This window comes from Microtus pennsylvanicus, chromosome 3 (assembly GCF_037038515.1).
Source record: "Microtus pennsylvanicus isolate mMicPen1 chromosome 3, mMicPen1.hap1, whole genome shotgun sequence".
NCBI lineage: Eukaryota > Metazoa > Chordata > Mammalia > Rodentia > Cricetidae > Microtus > Microtus pennsylvanicus.
The window spans coordinates 110745605-110772839 of NC_134581.1; the positions used below are offsets into that span (position 1 = coordinate 110745605).

The 27235-nt window shown below is 44.2% G+C and overlaps 1 protein-coding gene and 1 pseudogene across 3 annotated transcripts; one reads left to right on the forward strand and one right to left on the reverse strand.

Moving 5' to 3' along the window:
- The first annotated feature begins 5335 nt into the window (after positions 1 to 5335).
- LOC142846394 (baculoviral IAP repeat-containing protein 2) lies at positions 5336 to 26458 on the forward strand. 3 transcript variants are annotated; one of them, XM_075966854.1, is made up of 11 exons: positions 5336 to 5466; positions 6914 to 7076; positions 7597 to 7768; positions 8847 to 10086; positions 10175 to 10274; positions 15266 to 15344; positions 17639 to 17684; positions 21412 to 21648; positions 25007 to 25261; positions 25510 to 25551; positions 25633 to 26458. In XM_075966854.1, the coding sequence occupies exons 4-11, from the start codon at positions 9276 to 9278 to the stop codon at positions 25824 to 25826; spliced, it is 1764 nt and encodes a 587-aa protein (XP_075822969.1). In that variant the 5' UTR covers positions 5336 to 5466; positions 6914 to 7076; positions 7597 to 7768; positions 8847 to 9275; the 3' UTR covers positions 25827 to 26458. The 3 variants fall into 3 exon arrangements, with proteins under 3 accessions (XP_075822969.1, XP_075822971.1, XP_075822970.1); XM_075966856.1 differs by having other exon boundaries at positions 7719 to 7768; positions 25633 to 26450; XM_075966855.1 differs by having other exon boundaries at positions 5385 to 5889; positions 25633 to 26349.
- On the reverse strand, positions 7901 to 8948 carry LOC142846872 (GTP-binding nuclear protein Ran-like; annotated as a pseudogene).
- Positions 26459 to 27235: the final 777 nt, after the last annotated feature.

Below are 27235 nucleotides of genomic sequence, written 5' to 3' on the forward strand. Positions count from 1 at the left end.
CAACAGCAGGATGGAGTCTGGGCTGAAGAGTTCCGATGTGTTCCCGGCGATCTGGGTCTGGGTTGGGGATTTGCAGAGTTCTTGGTATCTTATTGAGAGTGAAATTAGTTGCACGCCATTTGCAAAGTAGCAAGAATACTTTACTCAAAGTAAAGCAGGTGGGTGGCCCAGAAAGAAATGGTGTCAGAGAGGCATGCTCAAGGCTTGTCTGGGCTTCGTGGGCTTCAAGAAAAAAAGTTTGGTTGCAAAGAGACCTGGTGAGGGTTCCCTGTTTTGGCTGAGAGGACTTAAAGTGTCCCTTCCCATGGTGTATCTGGGTTTAATCAAATGAACACCCAGCATAAGATAGTAAATAGGGGATTTTCCCTAAACGTTCACTCACAGGATACAGTGTACGTTACTGGGTATGAGCCCAAATCCGGTCTAGACCAAGTGGCCATCTCTCTTGTTTGTATGATGTGTCTTGGGATGTATCTGAATAGAAGGGGGACATTATCAAGAGATTGCTAAAGGAAGTAACTCATTTCAGTTATTTTAAGCAGGTATGTGTGCAGTCTGAGGCCAGAGGTTCCAGATGTGTCATTATGCCTTGTTCTGAATCGGTCCTCTCATGCTGCCCTCCCTGTCTGCCCTGCTCTCCTCTCGCGACTTGACTCTCTTGGAAAAGCCACATTCAGGATGGCGGGCTTGTGCACAAGCTTGGGGACCTGACTACAGGTCCCTAGCACCTAAGTAAACTGCTGGACATGGCTACACACGTGCCTGGAACTCCAGTGATGCGGAGCAGAAGACGGGGTCACTGATACTTGCTGGCCGCCAGTCTAGTTCTAGGCCCAGAGACAGACCCTGTCACATTTCTTGGCTTGCAGTTGTCAATGTTCCCTCAGATGAAGGTGTCCAGCAAAAATATATATGTTTTACACAAGAAGCTAACAACCCATTCCTAGCAAAATATTATAAAGTTGAAAGACCCTCAGAGAGGACCTTTTCCTCCAATGAAGTCCCCAGAACCAGGACACTCTGAGTCCAGACCACAGGATGCAATTAGCAAGAGGTTTATTGAGTAAACACAGGTACCTGCGGGCGGCAAAGTCTTTCGGAGGACTTGAGCTCCTGCAGACTGGGGGGAGGTCTTTTTATAGGGAAGAGCAAAAAGCAAGTTTACAGAAGCAAAAGCGTGGTTATCGGAATGAGGCGGGGGCATGAATGGTTTCCTCTCTCAGCATGGATGCCTGGCAACAGTCATCCTGTTCCTATCTTATAGATATCCTGCTTTGCAGTCAACCTGCTTTGTTGATGTCCTATCTTATCGATATCCTGCCTTGCAGTCTTCCTATCTCATAGACATCCTGCTCTCTCAAGCACATGGGATGTTCTTACGAAAGCAAACAGGACGTTCCCCTGGGGGCATGCTAGCTGCGGGTTTTGAGGAGGGGGTCTGTAGGGTCTTTCAAAGTAAGACATTTATCCAAAACTGTTAATTACAACAGTGTTTGTGGTTGGAGACCACCCAAATGCCTCTCAGTGGGAAAGGATCTGGAGATACAATATTTTTTCTTTAGAAAACTCATTCTAGTATTTTATTTGTAATGTTGGGGTTTGAACTCTTTGTCTCAAATGCTATACCACACAGCCTATAAATAGCCCTTCAATTTTATTTATTTATTTATTGGTTTTCTGAGACAGGGTTTCTCTGTCACTTTTGAGCCTGTCCTGGAACTAGCTCTTTGAAGATCAGGCTGGCTTTGAACTAATTCTTCAGTTTTTAACATGGGCAATCTTTTGAATTTTGCATGGTCTTTGAGCCAGGTCTCTGGTAATCCCAGCACTTGGGAGACAGAAGTAGGCAGATCTCTGTGAGTTCAATGCCAGCCTAATTTACAAAGTAAGTTCCAGGACAGTTAGGGCTACACAGGAAAACCTTGTCTTGAAAAGAAGGAGAAAGAAAAGAAAAGGAAAGGTCTTGGCTCTGCTGCTTTTGTCAGGCAGGCAAGAGGAGGAAAGTGGAGGGCTCAAGTCACCTGGCCATCCCATGTCTCTCCACTTCAGTAACAGGCCTCTGTCTTGCCTGGGCTCTGAGATCTGCACTTTGCATGGCTATCCGATGGTGGGCAGAGGGGACCATGGTAGTCGTGAAGGTTGGTAGCTAGCTGGCTGTGTCTTCCCTTTATCATCATTGTAAGCCGTGGTGGCTCACTGGCTCTGATGCTAGTTTGTGGTTCAGGGACCTAATTATTCCTCTGGTTCTTGCACATGCGCCCCCTGGCGGCCCCTACTCTTACTACCAAAGCCGCGGAGACAGGAACAAAGCTAGTTTGGAACTGGCTGCATATTCCAGGCTGGCCTTGATCTCTCAGCAATCCTCAACCTGAACCACTGTCCCTGGTTTTTAATTGCTTTTTAAATCAAATTGTTTAAGTTGAATATATTATGGCGTACTTATGCCATGTATCCCAGCACCTATAACATTTGCCTCTGTGAGCTTATACTGAATAGTCTCCGCAATTTAATAAGTGGAGAAAGGTGTACTACTAAGAACTTGAAAATTTACCTTTTTCTTTCTTTATTTTGTGTGCATTTTGCCTGTATGTCACTTGTTTGCAATGCCCGTGGACATCAGAAGAGGGCATCGGATCCTTTGAAAATCTAGTTAATGGAGGTGTGTGTGGATTTTAGGAACTAAACACGGACCTCTGCAAGAGCAGCCAGTGCTCTTAACTGCTGTCTCTCCAGGCCCTAGCTCTATTCTATGTATGTATCTATATATGTATCTATGTATGTATCTATGTATGTATCTATCTATCTATCTTTCATCTTTGCATGTGCATAGTGTATTTTTAAATTTATTTTACATACCAACTACATTTTCCCCTCCCTCCTCTCTTCCCGTTCCGTCCCCCCATCTCCTTCCTACCCCCCCTCCCCACCACCCATCCGCTCCTCAGAAAGAGGCAGGCCTTCTATGAGAATCAATAAAACATGGCATATCAAATTAAGGCAGGACCAAGCTCCTTCCCCCTGTATCAAGGCTGAGTAAGGTATTCCACCATAGGGAATAGACTCCAAAAAGCCAGCTCATGTGTCCCACTGCCAGAGGCCCCACAAACAGACCAACCTACACAACTGTCACCCACATGCAGGCTCCCTAGTTCAGGTCAGCTGTCTCTGTGGGTTTCCCTGCCATGATCTTGACCACCCTCACTCATATAATCAACCCCTTCTCCTTCTCTTCACTTGGACTCCCGGAGCTTGGCCCAGGGCTTGGCTGTGGATCTCTACATGTACTTCCGTAAGTCACTGGATGACAATTAGGCTAGTCACGAGTCTGATTACAGGGGAAGTCCAGTTCAGGCACCCTCTCCACTGTGGCTGGGGTCATCCTTGTGGATTCCTGGGAGTTTCCCTGGCACCAGGTTTTTCCCTAACTCCACAACTCTATCAAGATATCTCTTTCTTTCCTCTCCCTCTCTGTCCCTCCTGATCCCTCCCTCCTGATTCCTCGTGTTCCCATCCCCCTTCTCCCCTCTACACCCCCGAACCCCCAGTTTACCCAGTAAGTCTCATCTATTTCCCTTTCCAGGGCATTCATGTGTCTCTCTTAGGGTCCTCCTTGTTACCTAGCTTCTCTGGCAGCTCCTGGTTTTATTTTTATTATACAACTTACATTGCAGAAGTCTTTTCAGTCTTATTTTTCCTTCAAAATTATCTTGAGTTGTACATTTTTGTATATAAAGATGAAATGACATGATAACCACCTCAATATTTATAAATATGTAATATATAATTCATATATTTCAAATATATATATACACACACACACACACAATTACCAGCTCTTTGTGGACAATAGGGAAAGAATGTTACAAAATAAATGATTGGTCTTCAGGATTATACAGTATTTAAAAAGTAGTAAGTTCTTAAGCTTCTGAATTTTGGGAACTGGAATTTTACTTAGATTCTCCTGATTCTGATTTTAGTCAGGACAAGAGCTGAAAAAGAAACATACTCTTGAATTCATTTTGCACAATTATTGCTAGAGTCCCACAAGTATTAGGACTGTTTTTTGTAGCTTTCTGAAGTAATTACTTGAATTAACACTGGCATCCATGGGTATTTTTGGAAGTTAGTCATTGGTAGCCATGATACTCTTTTCTCTGTGTCAGACCGTGACACATCCTTTCGTTTTACTATCAACACCGGGACAGCCTGTTCTGTGACTGACCCACTGGCGGGCGGAAATGATGGGGGAAGGGAAATGGGAAACGGTTCAGGGTCCTGGGATTCCCCTGGCTTCCTAACAGTGGCCTGTTATTTCTAAATTTTTGAAATGTTTGCCCCCTGGAGTTTCCCGGGGAGAAGATTTGATTTCAAACCCCACTTAGTGCTTGCACTTCTAATCCCAGCACGCAGGAGGCACAATTGGGATGCTAAATCCTAGGCCAGCCTGAGCCCTGTAGTAAAACTCTTTCCCAAACAAATTAAAAATAAAAAGCAAAGTCCAAACAACCAAAGAAAAAAACCCAAAACACCCAACAGAAGAGGGCAGTGAAAAAAAGCATTGCAAAGTCCTTCTCGGTGTGCTTTGTTAGGGAGGGGCGGCGGAGGGTTGGGAGACGGAGACGCCTGCGAGCAATGAATCAAGGTTTTAATTTCCAGTTCTTAAGTGTATTCTTCTACAATTTCATCACAGGTATATGATGCACTTTGACCATACTCTCCCCATTATACATACTATTAACCCTTTTACTATTAACAACTATTAACCTTCCTCCAAACCAGTCCCCTGCTTTTTCCTTATCTTTTTGTTTGTGGCCTGGTGCTTTTATTAAAAAAGAAAATATGCATACTGCCTCCCCGCCCCAAAGAGTCTCAGGTAGCCTCGGTGTGCTAGCCACGGCTGGGTTTGAACTCCTGGGATTCCAGGTAGCGCCACCACGCCGGACAGCCGGCCGGCTTACCAATGTCAAAGCCCATCTTAAAAAAAAAACAAAAAACCCCAAAAAACCCAAGTTATATTTATGCACATGCACACGAGTGTAGTCCGTTTTCCTCAGGCATTCCGAAGCCAGCTCACCCATCTGAGAGCCACCTTCCAGGGCTTTTCCAGTGTGTCAGCTGCCTGGTTGCCACCCTTAAGGTGCACACGAATCAAAGCCCCAAACACCTAAGCGGAGCGGCTCGGACGAGCGTTCGCGAACACCCAGCCTCGTTCGGAGTCCGGGCACGGAGGCCCGGATGTTCGGCTTCCAAAACTCCAACACGCAGGCGCGAGCGCAGGCACAGGCGCGCGCGATTAATTTAGCCCCTCTCTCTCCCGCCCGTCCTCGCGGTGGCTGCGCGCCGTGCTGACGTCACCGCGCGTCTGCAGCGTCCAGCTAGCCGCGGGGGCTTTCGGGAAGGCTGCGGCTGGAGAGTTGGGTGCTGTGGCTTCCCGGGCGCCGGAGGCCCTGGTCCTGCGGCTCGGCGGTGAGTGCGGCTCCCTCCGCCTGGCGGGGCGAGCGGGCCGCCTTCGGCTCCCCGAAGCCAGCGCAGCCGCTGTTGTGAGAGCTCTCTGTTCTCAACGCAGCGCTATCACCGCGCGCTTCCCCAGTCCTTGCCCTGGCAATGGCTTGCTTTCCAGTTTTGCTTTCTTTTCCTTTCGGTTCATTTATTCATTGTTAATTAGTTAATTCCTTCATTTTTTTTTTGAGTCATCCCTGGCTGGTTTCCAACTTGCGAAAATCCTCTTGCCTCAGTCTCCCGGGTGCTGGGAGTACTAGCACGCACGCCCCACCACGCCCATCCCGCAAGGTTCTAAGCTCACCGGAGGTTTTGCTTTCACTGCCTTCCAACCGAGCCGATTGTGCGGCACGCTTATCGTATAGTTTACTGGTTGCTCTCTGTAGTGAGGTGAGAAATAACTCTGCGGTTTTATGGGGAAACATGTCTTTCTGACCTCCACTCTCCTTCAGTGTGCATTGAGAACGGGTGGTGTGGGTGAGCCGTGCCTCAGTGAAACTCTTGTTGTCCTTTTTCCTTTTGAGATGCTTTCTGCTATAGTTGCTTTGGAATAGTTAGGGAATGATTGTCCTTAACGGGTTGTGTTAACGAGCCCTCCCAGATACCTTTATCTAGGCTAGCTCAGTCCTGACTTGATCAGTTGTTCCCACTGGCAGAGCACCATCTCATCCTGCCTTATCTTCCAAGTGTTGAGATTGAAGTTGCAAGAAGGCTCGGGAATCTTTGTTAGGTTGCTGCTCTTCCTCCTCTTCCTCCTCTCTTCTTTTTTAAATAGTTGCTGATGATTAAACCCAGGACCTTTTACCTTCATGATGGAGCTGCATCAACAGCTCTGCAGAATGTCTGTTCCATACCTACAGGTGCTTTTTGTCTTCAGTGAAGTGCCCTATCAAAATATCTTCAAATCAGAAAATAAAAGCAACCTAGTAGTAGTGTGGTCTAGCACTTGGGTGGCTAAGACAGGAAAATTCCAAGTTTTAAAACCATCTTCTTTACATTGATTTCCTAGCCAGCCCAGCTACAGAATGAGACCCTGTCCCTGCAAAAAAAAAAAAAAACAAAACAAAAAAAAAAAACAAGCAAAAACCTCAAAGAAAGATGCCCACGAAGTATGTCTAGCAGTAAATAAACAATAAATACAGTCAGCAAATGTGAAATTGGGGATCAATTCCCTTCCTGGGTGGAAATGTCCACCTGTCTTCAAAGTTTTACATTTTACTCTGTATAAAGCTTGCATTTCAGAGACAAGCACAGTGCTCTGGGAAGTGCTTTTCTAAGACTGGGCGGGTAAAAACTGCTGTAGTTAGGATGCATTAGCTAGAATGAGACAGTTTCAGGTATTACTGCATAAATTGAAGAGGCCATAATTGCTATGCAATTAGTTTTCTAAAATACCTTTTTTTTCTCCTTTCAGATCTGCAACACTGAAGAGTCTTCATTTCCTCCTGTATTTTTCTAGAAATAAACCCAGTCATGGAAATATGAAAAATGTATAAAGAATCCAGTTTGAATTCCATGAAGTGTACTTTTGTGTATGAATAGTTATATAAAATGTTGAGTTCTCAGAAAGAAGGCTAGTAAGTATGGGACATTTGTGCAACAGAATTGCTGTGGTAAACTGGGTTGGTAGATACTACGGCAACTGAAGAAAGCTGTGTCTTGATAAATTGATTCATCCTTAATTATAACAGACTTAAATGAAGCCCAGGTGGACTTTGTAAAATGCAGTCTAGTTAACTTTACTAACAAGATACTGTCTGTCGAGCAGATGTGTTTACGTGATAGACACAGGAAGGGATTTACCAGGTGAGAAGAATAGCAGTCTAAGCTCTAAACAAGGCCGTTCACCAGACACTATAGTCTTAGTAGGGCCGTGTGTTAACTTCCCCAGAAGGCACCTGAGATTGTATAACATGAGCTGTAGGAAATTAGCTCTTAGAAAATAGGACCATGGAGTGAGTTTAGTTACTTGGGTTTGATAGATAGTTTGGATGTCGTATTAAAGTCCTTATAAGGGGAAAAAGCCTGCATATAATTTTTCCGATATAGTTAGCAATTGACTTAGTATCTAGACTTCATAACTTTTTTTGTTTTTAGATTTTTTGAAATACAACTTTATTCTGATTCTAAACAAAAAGAATGGGGATGACAGCAGCAAGATTTTACCACTGACTGAATAGTGCAATGTGACGGTAGCAGTCTTATTTTTGAAATTTCAGAAAACAACTGTGTTCCAAACAGCTAATTATGCAAGTCCAAAAAAATGAAGGTATGTTTTAAAAAAAAGGTATGTTTTAACTGGCGCATTCACTCCTTCAGCATCCAGTGAAGTACACGATCTGCTCTGCTGACGTCACAGGACAGTTGTCTATAAACTAGACTTCTGCCGCAGGCTCCAGCTTCACTCTCTCAGGTTGTCATCCTCATCCGGGAGCACAGTCGTTTGAGCAACCTCTAAATCACGCTTGTGCTGTGCTGACAAAGCTGGGTCCATGACCACCTCGGGTGGGGAAGCGCAGCATGGCAACGCACTCCAGATTAGGGTCTCCAAGGAGCTTTCCGGCAAGCCAGAGGAAAGGCTTTTCAAAGTTGTAGTTACTTTTGGCAGAAATGTCTTAGTACTGGAGGATCTTTTGGTGGACCACAATAGATTTTGCCTTTACTTTTCTGTCCTTAATATCCACTGTGTTGCCACACAATACAGTAGGAATGTTTTGTTTTCTTTTTTCGTCTGATAATTTTTTATTACTTTATAGATAATAGGAATCAAAATTTCCACTTCCCACTTCCCTCCTGCTCCCCCACTCATCCCGCTCCCCTCCAGTCCTAAGAGAGGGCAGGGTACCTTGCCATATAGGAAGTCCAAGGCCCTCCCCCTCCGTCCAGGCTTAGGAAGGTATACATCCAAATAGAATAGGACCCCCAAAAGCCAGTACATGCAATAGAGACAAATCCCAGTGCCATTATCTTTGGCTTCTTAGTCTGCCCCCATTGTCAGCCACATTCAGAGGGTCTAGTTTGATGCCATGCTCGTTCAGTCCCAGTCCAGCTGGATTTGGTGGGCTAACGGGGATGTTGTCACACACACATACCAGATCTCTATGCCGGTTAGGTACATTCTTTAAGTAACTCTTGATGTTACATCGAACGGCACACTGGGCTTGGTTGGAGTAGCCATGGCGCAGGCCCCCGAACTTCTGGCCAGCTGTGTCCCACATGTTGGACTTGATGGGTCCTCTGTTGGTATAGACAATGAGCGGATGCACCTCCACGCCCAGGGTGGCTACATTCTTCTTCTCAAACTCACCCGTCCAGTGGTGCCTCACGAACGTCATCTTCCCCACCAGGACGAGCTTGAACTGGATCTGCGGCATTCCCTGGACAGCTAACCTGACGTGACGATCCTTCCAGAAGACTCTCCGTGCCTGTCCTACTGAAGCTGACTTCATAACTTTTAATGAAAGTAAATTATGGGCGAATAGCTCTTGGGTTACTTAAAAGAGTTCATATGATTCCAGAGTCCTGAGTAGTGTAGGATCTTGGAAAATAAGAGTTGTCCTCTGTGAAGGTGAACTCACATAAATCCAGTCAGAGAGAATTCTACCTGGTTATGAGCCTGTTTTTGCATTCTCTGTGTGGTTGAGATCTTACTTAGTGTGAACTGAGAAGCTTCATAAGGCAGTTTAAGCTGTCAGAAATACTGTCCCTACTCATGCACAAAACTGTCTCCCAAAGAGTTGTTCACGGTACTTTACACCAAAAAAACCAAAAAGATAATGGAAAATAGCACAACCTTACTGAATTGGACAAAAGAGAGCAAAGAAAAAATAAAATATGACTTTTCCTGTGAGCTCTACAGAATGTCCACCTACTCGACTTTCCCCGCTGGGGTTCCTGTCTCGGAAAGGAGCCTGGCTCGCGCTGGCTTTTATTACACGGGTGTCAATGACAAGGTCAAGTGCTTCTGCTGTGGCCTGATGCTGGACAACTGGAAACAAGGGGACAGCCCTGTTGAAAAACACAGACAGCTGTACCCCAGCTGCAGCTTTGTTCAGACCCTGCTTCCATCTGGTCTGCAGTGCCCGCCTAAGGTCACAGCCCCTGTGAGAAGTGGGTTTGTACGTTCCTTACCTCTGGAGCAAGGAGGAAGTTATTCCAGCTCGTCCTCAAACCCTCTTCACTCCAGAGCAGTGGAAGACTGCCCGTCCAGGACGAGTCCCTGCAGCTATGCCATGACTACCGAAGAGGCCAGATTTCTTACTTACAGTGCGTGGCCTTTAAGCTTTCTGTCACCAGCAGAGCTGGCCAGAGCCGGCTTCTATTACATAGGACCTGGAGACCGGGTGGCCTGCTTTGCCTGTGGTGGGAAGCTTAGTAACTGGGAACCGAAGGATGACGCTATGTCAGAGCACCGGAGACATTTTCCCAACTGTCCATTTCTGGAAAATTCTTCAGAAACACAGAGGTTTAGTGTATCAAATCTGAGCATGCAGACTCACACTGCTCGAATGAGGACGTTTTTGTACTGGCCTTCTAGTGTTCCTGTCCAGCCCGAGCAGCTGGCAAGCGCTGGATTCTACTACATGGGTAAGATGTTAGCGGAGAACTAGAGTTTTATTAGCTTGTTTATGGGAATACACATGAGTCAGTTTCTGGCCTTTTTTTTCTTGTTTAGATCGCAACGATGATGTCAAATGCTTTTGTTGTGATGGTGGCTTGAGGTGTTGGGAATCTGGAGATGACCCCTGGGTAGAACATGCCAAATGGTTTCCAAGGTAATTGGTTCTTTGTTTTATGTTGAGACAGGGTTTCTCTGTGTAGCCTAGGCTGTCCTGAAACTAGCTCTGTAGACTCAGACTGGCCTTGAACTCAACAGCTGCGGGCCTGCCTCTGCCTCCCGGAGTGCTTGGATTAAAGTTTTTGTCAGTGCAGCTCTTAACAAGTTTCAACTGTGACTAATCTTTGATCTCAGTAAAGACAGACTAACAGATGATCAGTATCACTAGATTTTAGTATATACAGTTCACTTATTAGATATTTAGGTAATATTTTAGGTGCTATGGGTTATAATCTGTGTTGTGAGGGAAGAGTGGATAACGAGGACATACAGGGCAGTCAGGATCTACTATACCTAATGTCTAACCATTGTTCTGCTGGTTACTTTCTATCATTGCACACGGGGTCACCTGTGTGACCTGGGAAGAGGGACCCTCAGTTAAAGATCGCCTCCCTCATGTCTTAAAGCTGTCTACTATGTAAACTGATAACTTGATTTCAGCTACACAAAGTCTCTGCCTCTGTCCTTTCAGCATCTTATGGCTTTGATGTCACTACACCTTTTTTTTTTTTTTTTTTTTTTTGCTTTTTTGAGACAGGGTTTCTCTGTGGTTTTGGAGCCTGTCCTGAAACTAGCTCTTGTAGACCAGGCTGGTCTCGAACTCACAGAGATCCGCCTGCCTCTGCCTCCCAAGTGCTGGGATTAAAGGTGTCCACCACCACCGCCCGGCTTCACTACAGCTTTTTAAGTTGTGTATCCATTGTTTGTTTTTCATATGATAGTTGTAGCTATAGTTATTTCTAACACTGTCTTTAATAGGACAGGTGTAGCTATAATTGAAGCTACAGTTATTTCTAACACTGTCTTTAATAGGACCGTTGTAGCTATAATTGTAGCTGCAGAACACTGTCTTTAATAGGACCGTTGTAGCTATGATTGCAGCTACAGTTGTTTTAGCACTGTGCTGGGCTGGGGTAGTACTGAAGATTGGATCGAGATAGCCACTCAACCCTGAGCCCCAGTGTTTTCCTCTTAACCTTTATGTTAGAGTTGGCTGATTTACACTCCACATTACAGTTTGGAGAAGTCTGGAGGTGATTTTGTATTTGTCTTCACCTGTAAATTTTGTACTTTCCTATGCTCTTGAGAATTGTTCGCTGTATTCTCTCATTATTGCTGATGTTATCTGTCTTGTTCTCTTGAAACTCACTGAGCTCCCTGAAGATGAGTAGTGTTAATTGCTTCTTTAGTCGTATGTAAGCACCTTTCTCTTCCTTCTTTTGAGTTCTGGGAAAATTATTGCATTCCTTTGTTGTTATGGTTTTTGTTTTGTTTTTTAAGTTTCTTGTAGCCCTGCTTCTTAGATTTTTGTGACTTTATTGAACAAGGAGCTTTAACTATAGGTAGGTGTGAGGGCTTGGGCTTGTCAGGGTATGGTAGGCTCTGACTCGTTGGGAAGCCCAGTGCTGTAGTCTCCATGCAGTTCTATTAGCTGATGTCTTTGTCAGTGATGGTCTTAGAGATTCTCTGTGTCCAGGGCAATAGCAAAGCTTTTGGTGGTGAGGCTGAAGACTTGATCTCTTCTGTCATGGGAAAACATCCTGGCCAATGGGATCTCTGTTGACACCTGTTCTGGCTTGTGAGCATTCTCACAGTGGTGGGGGCAGTGATGAGGTGATGTCTGAGATGAGGACGCATCCCTTGAGCAGCTGGAGTAGATGTGGAGCACAGGTGCACAGAACAGCTGCAGGCTGGACTTGAAGGGCACAAGAACAGTGCGTGTAGGACACAGGCTCTGGTGTCAGACTGTTCTGCAGCCCTGGGATGCAGAGCATGGGTCACGGAGGGAGGTGGTTCCTTGCAGAGTGTTGCAGGCCCTGTTCCTTTCTGCCTCCAGGGTCCCTCAGCAGTAGTGGTGGGACCTGGCCGCTCCATGGCAGAGGAGCTTCTGAATCCAGCGCCAGTACACACTAGAGAGATTTTTGCTGTGACGCCTCATGAGGTTGGTTGTTGATGACTTCAGTGGCAAAGGTTCTGGGTTTCTGCTCAAAGCAAGCCCCTAGGAGCCATGGTGGTTCTGCCTGCCAGACTACTGATCCTCTATGCCTATCTGTTTCCAGATGTCTCCCCCGTGGGCCTTCTGTACCTTCCCTCCCCTCCTTCTCTCTCTCTCTCTCCTCTTTCCTCCCTCTGTCTTCTCTGTCTCTCTCTCTCCCTTTTGTGATCCTGGTGGTTGAGCCCCTGGCGTTGAGTGTGCTATTCAAACACCCCACCACTGCCACAACCTCCACCCACATATCTCTCTTCAGTTTATGTTAATTGGGTTGTTGAGCCCTCCTTGGACTGTTTCTTCCAAGGACAGCTCTCTTTAGTTTGGGTTTGTTATAGAAGTACACAGCCAAGAACATTGCCATCTTTCTTTCTTTCTTTCTTTCTTTCTTTCTTTCTTTCTTTCTTTCTTTCTTTCTTTCTTTCTTTCTTTCTTTTTTGGTTTCTCGAGACAGGGTTTTTCTGTGGTTTTGGAGCCTGTCCTGGAACTAGCTCTGTAGACCAGGCTGGTCTCGAACTCACAGAGATCCGCCTGCCTCTGCCTCCCAAGTGCTGGGATTAAAGGCGTGCACTACCACCACCCCATTGCCATCTTTCTGATAGCATTCTTGCAAACTTTCCTTTAATCTGTGATTTATATTTGTTAATCCCACTGAATGAGAGTAAAGACCATAACCCAAATTCTTTGGTTAAATTAAGCAAGCTTTGTTTTTAGTCACTCAGGGCTATCTCCCTAAAACAGGCTTTGAAAAAAACAGCATTGGACATAGGAGAAGGTAGGGTTTATATAGTCCAAAAACTGTATGACTAGGTGGTTTTCAGGGGTTGGAGAATTTCCAGAGGAATTTTAGTTACATAGGCACTTGGCTGGACATTTTAAAGTTGTTTGGCAGAATATTTGATCTTACAGGATATAATCAGGGGGTGACCAGTCAAACTCCATAGGGTGGGGAGCATGTCAAAATCCAGAAACAGGTTAAAGCACGAGCACCTTGAATTTTGCAGCAAACAGAAATGAACTGTTCTGACCTTATAACAAATGGCTTCCATCCTTAAGATTGAGTCCGTCTGGTCCATCAATATTTTTACTTCTGGACTTATTACTATTGCTGTGTAGTTGGACATTTCTCTTTCATCCATTTCCAAATGACCACTCAGAGACTGAATATGAACTATAAGTGCTCAGACTTGACTTGTTAGTTGCTACCTCTTACACTTAAATTAACCTGTATTTCTGTTTATGTTTGACATGTGGCAGTGCCTTTATTAGCCTGGCACGTTTATCTCTTCTCTTTGTGTCTGGCTGGCGACTCTCTCTCCCTCTGCCCTTCTTCCCACCATCCTTAGTTTGGTCACTTGCCTTTACTTCCTACCTGGCTACTGGCCAATCAGCATTTTATTAAATCAATTTGAGTGACAAATCTTTACAGTATACAAGAGGATTATTCCACAGAATTGCTGTGATGAAACACCACTACCAAAGCAACTTAGGGAGGAGAAGGCTTATTTGGCTTATGCTTCCACATCAGAGTTTATCATCAAAGGAAGTCAGGTCAGGAAGTCAAACAGGATGGGAGCCTAGAGGCAGGAGCTGATGCAGAGGCCATGGTAGAGAGCTGTTTACTGGCTTGCTCCCCATGGCTTGCTCAGCCTGCTTTCTTATAGAACCCAGGACCACCAGCTCTGCAATGGGACCACCCACAATGGACTGGGTCCTGCCCCTTCAGTCACTATTTATAAAAATGCCTTACAGCTTGATCTTATGGAGGCTTTTTCTCAGTTGACGTTCTCTTTTCTCAGAAGACTTTAACTTTTGTCAAGTTGACACAGAACTATCCAGCACAGGCATGGTGATTGTGGTGCACACCTTTAATCCCAGCACTCAAGAGGCAGAAGCAGGTGGATCTCTGAGTTCAAGGCCAGCCTGATCTACAAAGTGAGTTCCAGGACAGCAAGGACTAAATTTAGAAACTCTATCTTCAAAAACCAAAAAACCAAACCAATACAAAAAAGCCAGAAACAACCCCCCCCCCCCCAAAAAAAACCCAAATTATCCAGCACAGTGTGTGACTGCCTGTGGGTATGTGCACATGAGTGTAGATACCCAAGAAGACCAGAAGCATCGGATGCCCTGGAGCTAGAGTTATAGAAGGGTTGTGAGCTTCCTGACATGAGTTCTGGGAAGTGAATTGTGGCTCTTTTATGAGAGCAGCAAGTGAGCTATTTCCAGCTTTCCTTCCAAGCTTCTTATGAAGCAACATTATGACTTAAGGAAGGGCAAAAGGGCTTTACATACATTTGGGGATATGATTCATCTTTAGTTTAATTTTTCACATAACATGAGCATAGGGCAAGATTTTTGTTTATATGCTTTTACAAGAAAATTTTGAAATTGTATACCTAGTTGAACGTTTCTTCCAAAGGGATGAGATGGCAGTGGTTGTTATGTTAACTTCTTCTGAGAGGTTTTAGTGGCTTAAATATTTGTGAGACATTGCTACAAAATGTGGAGATAAAGTTTCTTGGAGGGAGTGTGGTGAACTATATTTCACGATAGGAGAGTGAACTCTGGAGTAGGTTAACAGTTACTATATTGTGAACAATGAAATTTAATAGATAATGAGTCATAGTTTTTGAAATAGTGTTAACCACAAAAAGACGATGTCTGTACCATTGTTTTTCACATGCCAGCTTTTGCCCTTTCTAAGTCCAGAAGGTTTCCCTTTGTTGTGTGTAAGTGGAAGGCAGCAGGAAAACGATGGAGGCACCGCCACCCTGGGGTGTGTGCTGGGGTGTGCTGGTTTGGTTAATGTCTACTGGGTCGTCATGGGAAATTTTTGCTGTGGGGTATAATCGAGAATATTTGGAAGTCACTCCTCTAGAATAATCAGTTCATTTTTAGTATGAAATGATTTAAAATAGTTCTGTTTTATATTTTAGGTGTGAGTTCTTGATACGGATGAAAGGGCAGGAGTTTGTTGATGAGATTCAAGCTAGATATCCTCATCTCCTTGAACAGGTAAACTGGCTCTTCAGACTGACGTGAACTCTGGAGGTGACACATTTGGTAAAGGGGCCTCCTAGGCAGTGTGAGGCCCTGAATTCAGATCCCAGCACCACGGACAGAGCTGGGTGTGGCAGTGTGCATCAGTAACCCTAGGGTGTTAGAGACCAGGGACTCCATGGAGCGCTCTGTCCAGATAATGGAACTATTCAGTGAGTTCTAGGCTGAATGGGACAGAGAGCCTGTCTTACAGAGAAAGACATCCATGTCTACCCCTGTCCTCCACATGGGTGTATATGGAGTTGCACACACCCACGTGAACAGGTCCATATGCTTGCTCCAACTATGCTATAGAATAAGTACAGAAATCTCAGAAGTGATACTTACATCTATTTTATTAATTCTTTGTACAAAATTTTTTGTTGGTGGAGGCTGCTTGTTTGTAATCCTGACCACCCAGACCCAAAATAATCTCACAGAAACTATATGAATTAAAATTCTGCTCAGCCTATTAGCTTGGGCTTCTTTTTTTTTGTTTGTTTGTTTCTTTTTTGGTTTTTCGAGACAGGGTTTCTCTGTGGCTTTGGAGCCTGTCCTGGAACTAGCTCTGTAGACCAGGCTGGTCTCAAACTCACAGAGATCCGCCTGCCTCTGCCTCCCGAGTGCTGGGATTAAAGGCCTGCGCCACCATCGCCCAGCTTGGGCTTCTTATTAACTCTTAAATCTTAAATTAACCCATTCCTAATTTTTTTGTGTTTTACCACGAGGATTGTGGTTTACGGTAAAGTTCAGGTTGTCTGTCTCCTTTTTCAGCTAAATGGTGTCTGTCTGCCTCTGCCTTCTTTCTCCCAGCATTCAGTTTAGTTTTCCCACCTAACTCTATTCTGCCCTGCCACGGGCCAGAGACGCTTCTTTATTAACCAATGGTAAGAAAACATATTCACAGTATACAGAGGGGAATCCATAATCAATTTTTGAGGCAAAATTGGAGTTTATTAAATTCGTATAGTAATTTTAAGCAATGTAATTAGGAAAAGAAATATGGTTAGGAAGGAAGACATACCTGAGGTTGCGTGTGCTTAGACACCTGAGGTCATGAGTGTGTGCTTACACACCTGAGGTTGTGGGTGTATGCTTGACACCCGAGGGTGTGTGTGTGTGCTTAGATAAACACCTGAGGTTGTGGGTATGTGCTCAGACACCTGAGGTTGTGGGTATGTGCTTAGACAGACACCTGAGGTCATGATTGTGTGCTTAGACAGACACCTGAGGTCATGATTGTGTGCTTAGACACCTGAGGTTGTGGGTATGTGCTTAGACACCTGAGGTTGTGGGTGTGTGCTTAGACAGACACCTGAGGTTGTGGGTGTGTGCTTAGACAGACCCCTGAGATTGTGGGTGTGTGCTTAGACAGACACCTGAGGTCATGATTGTGTGCTTAGACACCCGAGGTTGTGAGTGTGTGCTTGGATACCTGAGGTCGTGGGTGTGTGCTTAGACAGACACCTGAGGTTGTGGGTGTTACTTAGACAGACACCTGAGGTTGTGGGTGTGTGCTTAGAAGAGCTGCCGTGTTTGAGTTACCCGTACTGTAGCCATGGTACTGCATCCTTGATAGTTTTGTTACTAGCTTGCTGTTCAGGCTTCTTTATAAATAATGTTTTTTCTCTTACTTTTTTGAAAAATCTTATATCCTGTCATGTATAGAATTTTTTTAAATGGGGTTGAAGAGCTATCTTCAATGTCTCTAGTCTTTTCCAGTAAACAAACAAAAGAATAAAAATCTCTTTAGGAGTTAGGACCTTTTAAGAGTTACCCAGATGAAATACTGCTTTTTCGATGGAATGAGGAGGCACTGTTGTCATCATGCTGTTCTCTGAAATGGGAGATATACTTGAATTCTAAATCGGAGGTAGACTAAGTATAAGCATAGCTGTATGATATCTATGGTGAAATGAAACCAAATAAAGTGTTCATATGAGTTATTTATTACAGAGGTTTGAGATATGGAGCTGAGGCATACCTTGAACTCCTAGTTTTCCCTCCTGTGCTGCATACCTGTCTTAAAACGAAATATCTGAGTCACCCAGTTTCCTGAAGGGTGTGTACATTTATTAAATTAAATGTTGTTGTTTGTTTGGGTGTGCTCGTTCATCCCATCAGCCCCGTACTTGGAAAGCTGAGGCAGGACAATTGGCATGAGTGCTAGGCCAGCCTCAGCAACAGAGAGAGACCCTATCTTATTGACTGTGCTGTTTAGAGTGTTTGAGATTCCTGATTTACCTGCTAAGTGTTCTCTTATTTCATAGCTGTTGTCCACTTCAGACACCCCAGGAGAAGAAAATGACCCTCCAAGTAAGTAGGAAACCTTTAAATGCAACTATGAGTCTGTGTAAGAATATTAGGAATGAAAGTATATTAAAGGGAATCACATGGAAAACTGTGGAACGTTAACTGGAAAATTACGTGTTTAGTAAGATTTGTGACATTTTAAAAGATTCTAGAACATTTCTTGGTCTTTAAAGTGCTGACATTTCTTATGAGACAAGACACACATAGAAAACAAATAGCTTGGCGCTGTGTCAAATGAAAGGTGGAATAAGCTTTTCCTCTAGAGAGGGAGGTTGCTGTGCCTCGAGGGTGTTTGAAGAGGTTTAGGATGGGCTGGGTGCTAGGTATAAAGGCAGGGACAGGTACTTGAGTGCAGCGGCCTCTGGATTAGAGCTGCCCTTTAGCCATAGCTCAGGAGTTAGTGTATGCTATCTTCATGTGTCATGGTCTCCAAGGCTGAAGGAGCCATCACTTTATGTTCTGATCACATCAGAGGAGTGCAGGTTTGACTCTCCATTTCAGGAGAGGCGTTGGCGCTGTGGAGGAGGAACAGAGAAGGGGAGACCAAGATATAGAAACCATGACTCCGCAGTAGATTAGGCACCTGGTCATGGAAACTGAGTCACAGTGGGTAAGGGACTTGGTCAGGAAAGGAAGGAGTACCTAAGTACTGGTACCTGCCCTGTCTAGGAGAACTGGGGAAGGTGAAGGGGTGGAGAGCTGTTCTTTTGTCTGCTTGTTTTTTCTGTTTTTGTTTTTTGTTTTTCGATACAGGGTTTCTTTCTGTAACAGCCTTAGCTGTCCTGGAACTAGTTCTTGTAGACCAGTCCTCGAACTGGATAGCTGTTCTTATTTAATGTTTATTTAGGCTGATGCCAATGCTGGAATCCAGGTCCTTGTGCCACAGTGCACATGTGGAGATGAGAAGATTCTTCTCAGGAGTCAGTTCTCTCTTCTTTACGCGGGTTCTGGGGACCATTCTGGCTGCCTGGCAAGCGCTTTCCCTCGGAGCCATCTGGATAGCAGTTGAACTCTAGTTCATGCTCTTCCCGGAGAAGACAGAAGACTGGAACCACTAGTTTCCATGTACTCTCTTCTCTGTCCTGTTATTTATGTATTTCTCCTTTATTCATTCATTTTTAATATAGGGGCTTATAATTTGACTCAAACTAGCTTTGAACTTTGAAGCCTCATCCTCTGAGTGCTGTGCCACAGGTATATGCCACCATACCTGGCCTCGTCCTCTGGATTATGTCCCCTACTGCTGATTTGTGAGCGTTGCTTTGGTAATGGAAAGAGGGAAGGAGTCTTGCCATGGTCACTGGAAGCTGCTGTATTAGCAGATCTCTTACTGACCCGGCATCCGGCATTTGATGCATTCAGTGCTGCCTTGGGAAGCATGCTGTGCTGCGTTCTTGCCTGCCCAGTGCTGGGGTGGCAACTGCACTCCAGCACACGGGCTTGTGTCCTCAGCACACCCCTGTGGTTGGCTTCCCTGACAGCATTCTTCCGCTGATTCTGAGCAGTCTCCTTTGTCAGCTCCTTTATTTCTAAGTGATACAACACACTACCACATGAAGTGTATCTTGTGCTCAGGTCATGTGGGTGCCAGGCTACGATGTCCAGTTTTCTGCTTCAATTTCCAAGTGCTTCCATTTCTGGCTAAAGTAGCTGTTTCAGTAAATATACCAAAGCAAATGATTCCTCTGTTTCACTCCTCAGAGGGTCTGCTCTCACCCTCCGCATCTCAGTTCATAACACCCAGCTATAGAAGCAGTTAATGCCTTCACAGTTTGACCAGAAACTCACCACCTACCCATTGCCAGCCTCATCCATGCTACCTGATCTATCCTTACAGTTCTCCCTGATCCTAGGCTGCCCACTAGTCCATCTCTGCATGTGTCCAGTCACCTTCAAGACCCTCCTAGAGTTCTGGCAAATTTAGGGTGATGTAGACACTCCCTACAAAGCTGTATGCCGTTGGCTGCTGTCCACTGTCTACTGCCACCTTTATTTCATGCCAAGCTTTTGTCCTTTTTTAGGGCTATTATGTTTGCTCTTCAAAAATTCCCATTGCTTACTTTACCATTTCAGTTTTAGGGTTCTGAAAAGAAATTTCAGTATTATTTTCTAGAGGAGGCGTTAGGGATCAAGGCTGTTTTGGTTTCTTCAGACATGCTTTTGAGGCGGTTGCTCTCCACACTTTGACATTGGGTGTTTGTGTGTTTATTGTGCAGGTTTCCAGCAGGTGGCAGCACAGTGTCTTGGGAAAGTACAGTCTCTCAATTCCTACTTTCATCTCCTTATATTTTCATCGTCATAACTTCTGTATTCAGAATGTCATTCCTTTTGCTTATTTAACTGTGTTTTTGTTATAGCTTTATTCTTCCCATGTTTGTTATTTTCTCTGTCTCACGTAACATTTAGACATTATTCATCATTCAAGTCTGATACATCTCCATTGGTGGTGTTATTCTAACCCAAGTGCTTCTTGTGTGCTTGGCAAGAACTCACCACACTGTGCAAGGCCCCGGCCCCACACCTAATCCCTTTACGAGGGGAAGCGAGTGGTTACATGCTTGATTGCTGGAAATGGAATGCTCAAGTATGCCAGACAAGTCCTCTACCCAGGCCATACCACCGTTTCTTAAATTTTGTAATGTTTTGTTTGTTGTGTTTAGTTTTACTGTGCTATCAACCAAATGCTGGATAAGCTTTCTACAAAGGAGCTGTACCCCCATGGTAGCCCTCTTTCCTACTGTTTTTATTTATTGATTTTATTTTGGGGGGAGTCTTGTTAGCTCTCTTGTATGAGTGTCAGGGAAGGACCAAGGCTTTGTCTCTGCCGTCACATGTTCAGTAGTTTCTCTGATTTTCCTCCGTGGAGGTAATTTCTCACTTCTTTATTGTTGTAGCACATTGGTTTTTAAAGATGAATGTATATTAGAATCATTTAGGAAGATCTTTTAAAAAATTAATTTTTATTTCATTTTATTGTGTATGAGAGAGACACAGAGAGGGTTAATTATGTCAGGACCCATCCTCTCCTGCGGTTTCAGGAACTGAATTTGAGTCAGCTTGTGCAGAAACCCTTTCACCATGAACCATCTTGCTTACTTGATTTTTGAAAAAATTTTTAAGATGTATGTATGTATTTTGTACGTGTGGGTACACATGGCACAGCCTGTGTGTGGAGGTCAAGAGGACAACTTTGGGGGTTGAAGATATGTCTCAGCAGGTAAGAGCACTGATTGCTCTTCCAGAGGACCTATGCAACCCACATGGCGGCTCACAGCTGTCTGTGGCTCCAGTTCCAGGGATCCAACACCTTTACACACACATACATGCAAGTGCAAAACACCAGTCCACTTAAAAGAAAATAAACCATTTGTTTAAAAAAGGAAAACTTTGGGGAGTTGGTTCTTTTCTCCTACCCTGTAGATTCTGTGAACTGAACTTAAAGCTGTCAGGCTTGGCAACAATTGCCTTTACCACCGAGCCATCTCATCAACAATGGTGAAATTTTTATTAAGTACGCCTAGATGTTTGAACTGTAGGAAGTAATTTTTTAAAATGCATAGTACATTAATTGTTTTCTCATTTAACCATTATCAAGTTTAAATTTTATTGACGGTAATTTAATTTAATGCATATGGTATATTTCCTTTATCAGCATATGGAAATAAAGATAATCATTTTCCATAGTTTTAACTTTGTGGAGTTTAATATTAGCAAATTTGTTTACAAACAGTTGTGCATTTTGGACCTGGTGAAAGTTCAGAAGATGCGGTCATGATGAACACGCCTGTGGTTAAGGCAGCTCTGGAAATGGGCTTCAGTAGGAGCCTGGTAAGACAGACGGTTCAGCAGCAAATTCTGGCCACCGGTGAGAACTACAGGACCGTCAGCGATATTGTCTCAGCGCTTGTTAGTGCTGAAGGCGAAAGAAGAGAAGAGAAGGACAGACAGACTGAAGAAACAGCATCAGGTATTGTGGTTTTGGTGGCTGCGTGTAACATAAGTTACATGTTACATGGCGGCACCTCAGCTCACATCCATAAGTTGCTGGTGACATCACCTCTCCCCCACCACCAGTATTTCTAAACTGTCTGTTTGCCAAGCTCGGGTGACTTCAAATTCCATCTGTAGCTAGTACTGTCCTTGAAGTCCCCTGAGTTCCCGACCCCACTGCCAAAGTGCTGGGATGACATATATGCTACCATACCCAGATTTACAATAAAGTTTTTTTCTTGAGCTATATTGCATTTCTTCCTTTTACATAGCTAAATTTTAAAGGCGTGATTTAGGGGATTGGAGAGATGACTTAGTGGCTAAGAACTTTTGCTGCTCTTGCAAAGGGTCTGGGTTTGGTTCCCATCACCCATGTCGAGTCCAGTGTCTGGGGTATCTGACACCCTCTTGTGACCTTTTTGTGCACCTGGTACACATACCCGCAGGCCCATACACATAAAAATGAATACTTTTCAGTTTTTTTTTAACTTTCTTATTGTTTTATTGAGAAAAAAAAAACAATTTCCGCCTCCTCCCATCCTCCCACTCCTCCCCCCCACTCCTCTCCCCGTCCCCCCCACTCCTCTCCCCGTCCCCCCCCACTCCTCTCCCCGTCCCCCCCACTCCTCTCCCCGTCCCCCCCACTCCTCTCCCCTCCCTCTCAAGTCTGAAGAGCAGTCAGGGTTCCTTGCCCTGTGGAAAGTCCAAAGTCCTCCCCCCTCCATCCTGGTCTAGGAAGGTGAACATCCACACTGGCTAGGCTCCCACAAAGCCAGAACATGAAGTAGGATCAAAACCCAATGCCATTGTCCTTGGCTTCTCAGCAGCCCTCATTGTCCGCCATGTTCAGAGAGTCCGGTTTTATCCCCTGCTTTTTCAGTCTCAGTCCAGCTGGCCTTGGTGAGCTCCCAATAGATCAGCCCCACTGTCTCAGTGGGTGGGTGCACCCCTCGGGGTCCCGACTTCTTTGCTCATGTTCTCCCTCCTTCTGTTCCTCATTGGGACTTTGGGAGCTCAGTCCAGTCTCCAGTGTGGGTCTCTGTCTCTATCTCCATCCATCGCCAGATGAAGGTTCTATGGTGATATGCAAAATATTCATCAGTATGGCTATAGGATAGGATCATTTCAGGTTCCCTATCTTCAGCTGCCCCAGGAACTAACTGGGGACCAGTTTTTAAAGCAAGATTTAAGAACTGATTCAGAGCTGACTATAGCGGAATAGGCCTAGTTCCTACAATTCTGGCATTCAGGAGAGTAAGGCAGGAGTATGCCAAGTTCAGGGACAGCCTAGGCTACATATCAAGAATCTCTTTAAAAGATTCAGATATTTCTACTTTTTAAATAAACTTCCTTCAAATCTGGTTTCTGATACGGTATTTTACTAGTAGTCCTTGGTAGGGGATTCTTAGACCAAAAAGTCAACCTAGGATGACATCCTGGGTTGTGGTCCTTTGCACAGCCAACAACAGTGTATACGTGATTCTGATATTTTGTGTGTTTTTCTTTTTCTTTTTTTTGGTTTTTTGAGACAGGGTTTCTCTATAGCTCTGGAGTGGAGCCTGGCCAGGAACTAGCTCTTGTAGACCAGGCTGGCCTCAAACTCAGAGATCCTCCTGCCTCTGCTTCCTGAGTGCTGGGATTTAAGGCATGTGCCACCACTGCCCGGTTAGATTTTTTTCACATCTTAACAAGTCTCCTGAGTAATTATATCTTCAACAAATATTTTCATATTTCTAAATATATATATGTGTCTAAATATATATTTTCATATGTCTAAATATATAAACAGCAAAGGTGTGAGAGTGCTGGTCATTCTCAGGGAGCATGTAGACCACCTGGGAAATAGGTTCCAAAAGACAATCACAGAGCTAGCAGAGGGCCCGCAAGATGGCTTAGTGGGAAAAGGTACTGCCATCCACCCTGCAAGTCTTAGCTCAGGACCTGAGATGCACATGACAGGAGGAGAGAACAGTTCCTACAGTTGTCCTCTGACGGCTATAAGCGTGTCATGGCACTGTGTATGCACACACACACACGCTGTATAAAAACCTTAGAGAACTATTAGATAAGTGAAGGTTCAGTGTGTCGCGTGAATTGGAGCATTAGGTTGAAAACACTTTTGTCCTTAACTAGAGGTAGAAATAGTTTTGGTCAGTGAGGCTCTTTCTGCCAAGCCTGATGACTGAGTTTGATGCCCAGGACCCACATGGTGGAAGGTAAGAATTGATCCCTGCAAGTTGCCTGCTGTGGCATCCCCACCCTCACCCTCAAGGAAGAAACTGTTTTGTTTTGTTTTTTTCAAAAATAAAAAAAAGACTAGTTCAAGACAGCCTTATTGTAAGGCCATATAGCAAAATGTTTGAAATTCTAATTTCTGGATTGAGACAGATCTAATTCTGGCCTTTTTCAGTTAGGGTAGGCAGCTCATTCAACTAAACTTAAGATTCCTTACCTCTGAAGTGGGGTAATCTCTTATGAATGAGCTGGATTCAGTTCTTAAAGCTGCACCATAATTTAGATTTATAAAATGTGCTGAGTATTGTGGTAAGTGGTGGATGTGCATTTTATTGACCTCTTTAAGGAAGGTGCTGGATTCTTCCTATTTCAGATCGGGAAGCTGAGGCGTATAGTGGGGGACATGGCTAAAATGGCTAGACTTTCTGGGCAAGCCAGCAAAGTCCATCTTGATTTGTAGCTAAGCCCTCGCGTTCACAGATGGTGTGGACCCTGAAAGGACATTAGCACCATGTAAACCTGGCTGGGTGGTTCATGCCTGTAACCCCAGCACTTGGAAGGGAAGTAAAGTCATGAAAATCAGGGCTGGATATATCAGGTCCTGTCTCAGTAACTAACAAACCGGAAACCTTAACTAGTTTAGGACTGGTTTGACAACTCATTCTGTGGCTGTTGACAAGCCAGCCATGCTATTGTGAGGCTCCCTATCTGGAAGATACGTGGCTTATCTAATTGCCTTTTTGAATATAACTGTTTGCCTGTACTTAAGAAGTAAAGTGATATAATACAGATAAAAATAAATTACTTTTTAATTCCATGGTGGAGAAAGAAAGAGAAAGAGGGCACATATTTTACTACTTTAAAGTTTTCCGCTTGTTCTCAACAATTTGAAGACGTGTGTCTGGGTCCACCAGCGTTCATACTTGAAAGTGTATGTGCTTGTATGGAAGTCTGAGTTTAACCTGGAGTTTAGTTTAGGAAGGCAGTATCGAGATACAATCACTATTTTCCTTCTCCTTCACACTCAGTGCCTCATTTGGGTGTAGTTGGGGGCATTTGAAATTTAATGCATCCTTCTTCTTGCTTGTTTTTAACTGAAGGTGACTTGCAGTTAATTCGGAAGAATAGAATGGCCCTCTTTCAGCAGCTGACATGTGTCCTTCCGATCTTGGACAATCTTCTTGAGGCCAGTATAATTACTAAGCAGGAACATGATATTATCAGACAGAAAACACAGATACCCTTACAAGCAAGAGAACTGATTGACACCATTTTAGTTAAAGGAAATGCTGCAGCCAACATCTTCAAAACCTGTCTGAAGGAAATCGACTCCACATTATATGAGAACTTATTTGGTGAGTTTGTTGGAGAAAGTATTTAGATACCCTTAGAGTTTTGTTCGTCTCTCTGCTGAGCAAGCAGAATAAACCCAGTTGAACCTCAATCTTTACATATTACGTATTCCAGAAAAACAAAAAAACCTGATGTTTTTTTATTGTCTAGGTAGTATTCCTTATAATATAGCAAAAATCTGCATAAAAGTAGTAGGTTAAAGAGTTTTATATTGCTAGAGTAATGGTTTTTGTATGCTGTCTTTTTTCAGTGGAAAAGAATATGAAGTATATTCCAGCAGAAGATGTCTCAGGTACAGTGCAGTTAGTACTCCACCGTTGTCTCTGTTCCTTCCTGGACACCGCATCTCACTTACACTCTTTTCTGGTCTTAGGCTTGTCATTGGAAGAGCAGTTGCGGAGATTGCAAGAAGAACGAACTTGCAAAGTGTGCATGGACAGAGAGGTTTCTATTGTGTTCATTCCTTGTGGTCATCTGGTAGTCTGTCAGGAATGTGCCCCTTCCTTGAGAAAGTGCCCCATCTGCAGGGGTACTATCAAGGGGACTGTGCGTACATTTCTCTCATAAATGAAGAGTGGTTCTAAAGTATTGCTGGGTACCGGAAGCTGTCTGAACAAAGAGTGAATTACCGATTCAGCTACTACACTCATGTTTGCTTTTCTTCAGAATTAATAATCTTGCTTCATGAAAGGTAGTGTTGTATATGTAATCTTAATCTGTGTAGCTGCAAGGGAAGTTCCTCTGCTGATAAACTATGGAAGGAGTGGGTGCTTCTGGGTTTCACTCAGGAGTTTCTGGGCTTGGAGTTTATGAAAGCTTTAGATTTGGGTGAGGTGGAGCTTGGAAATCCTGGAAACCAGTAGCCCTGGCCCTCAGCGGCTAGGGTGCCCCATGCTTTTTGGTGTTTTTCCCTCTGGAAAATAAGGATTTTTCTGTTACTTGGTAAATAAGATTTCCCCCTATTTGTGAGAAACATACTAATAAAGTGGTTTTAAAGGCTTGCATCATCATTTTCTCCCCTGATTGAATAGTAATTTTCCTAAGACTTAGTTGCACTCATTTGCTCTTAGGTTAAAATAAATGAATTCATAAAATAAATCGCTAACATGTTTCTAATAATGTGATTCACGAAAATCCCTTTAGCTAACAAACTGTGTATGCTTTGCAAATAAAGCATTGGATGAAGACTTCACACTCAGCTCAGTCCACATGAGAACTTAAAGAAGCAGTGTACTTGCGTGGTGTGGAGGTTTTTGTGGGATTCGGGGATAGAACACAGACAGTGATAAGCAGTGCCGTCTTTGTGGAGTAGATCATGTATGACCTGTCCCAGATGTGAAGTTTATTTTAAAACACAAAACAAGCTAGACATGGTGGCACACACTTTTAATCAGGAGGCAGAAGCAAGTGGATCTCTGTGAGTTCAAGGCCAGCCTGGTCTACAGAGAGAGTTCCAGGACAGGCAGGAGATTTACACAGAGAAACCCTGACTCAAAGAACAACATGAAACAAAGCAGCATGGCGGTACAGACCTTCAGTCCCACCAGAGGCAGGTAAGACATACCTGGGAAGAGGGAATCTTAATTGAGAAAATACAGATTGGTTTGTAATAGTGTCTGTGGGGCATTTTCTTGATGAATGATTGATGTGGGAAGGCCCAGCCCATTGTAGGTGATGCCACCTCTGAGCAGGTGGTCCTGGGTGGTCCACGAAAGCAAGCCAGTAAGCAGCACTCCTTCGTGGCCTGTTTCAGTTCCTGCCCTGACTCCCCTGGGAGTATGAGCTGAGACAAACCCTGTCCTCCCCAAGTTGCTTCTGGTTATGGTGTTTATCATAGCAATAAAAACCCTAACCAAGATAAAGCAAAAATGGCCTGGACTATAGTGAGTTCCAGAGCAGCTTATGAGACAGAACCACACAAAAACCAAAACCCTCTGTGTTACAACTTTTAGAATGACTCACTCTCCGAATGTATA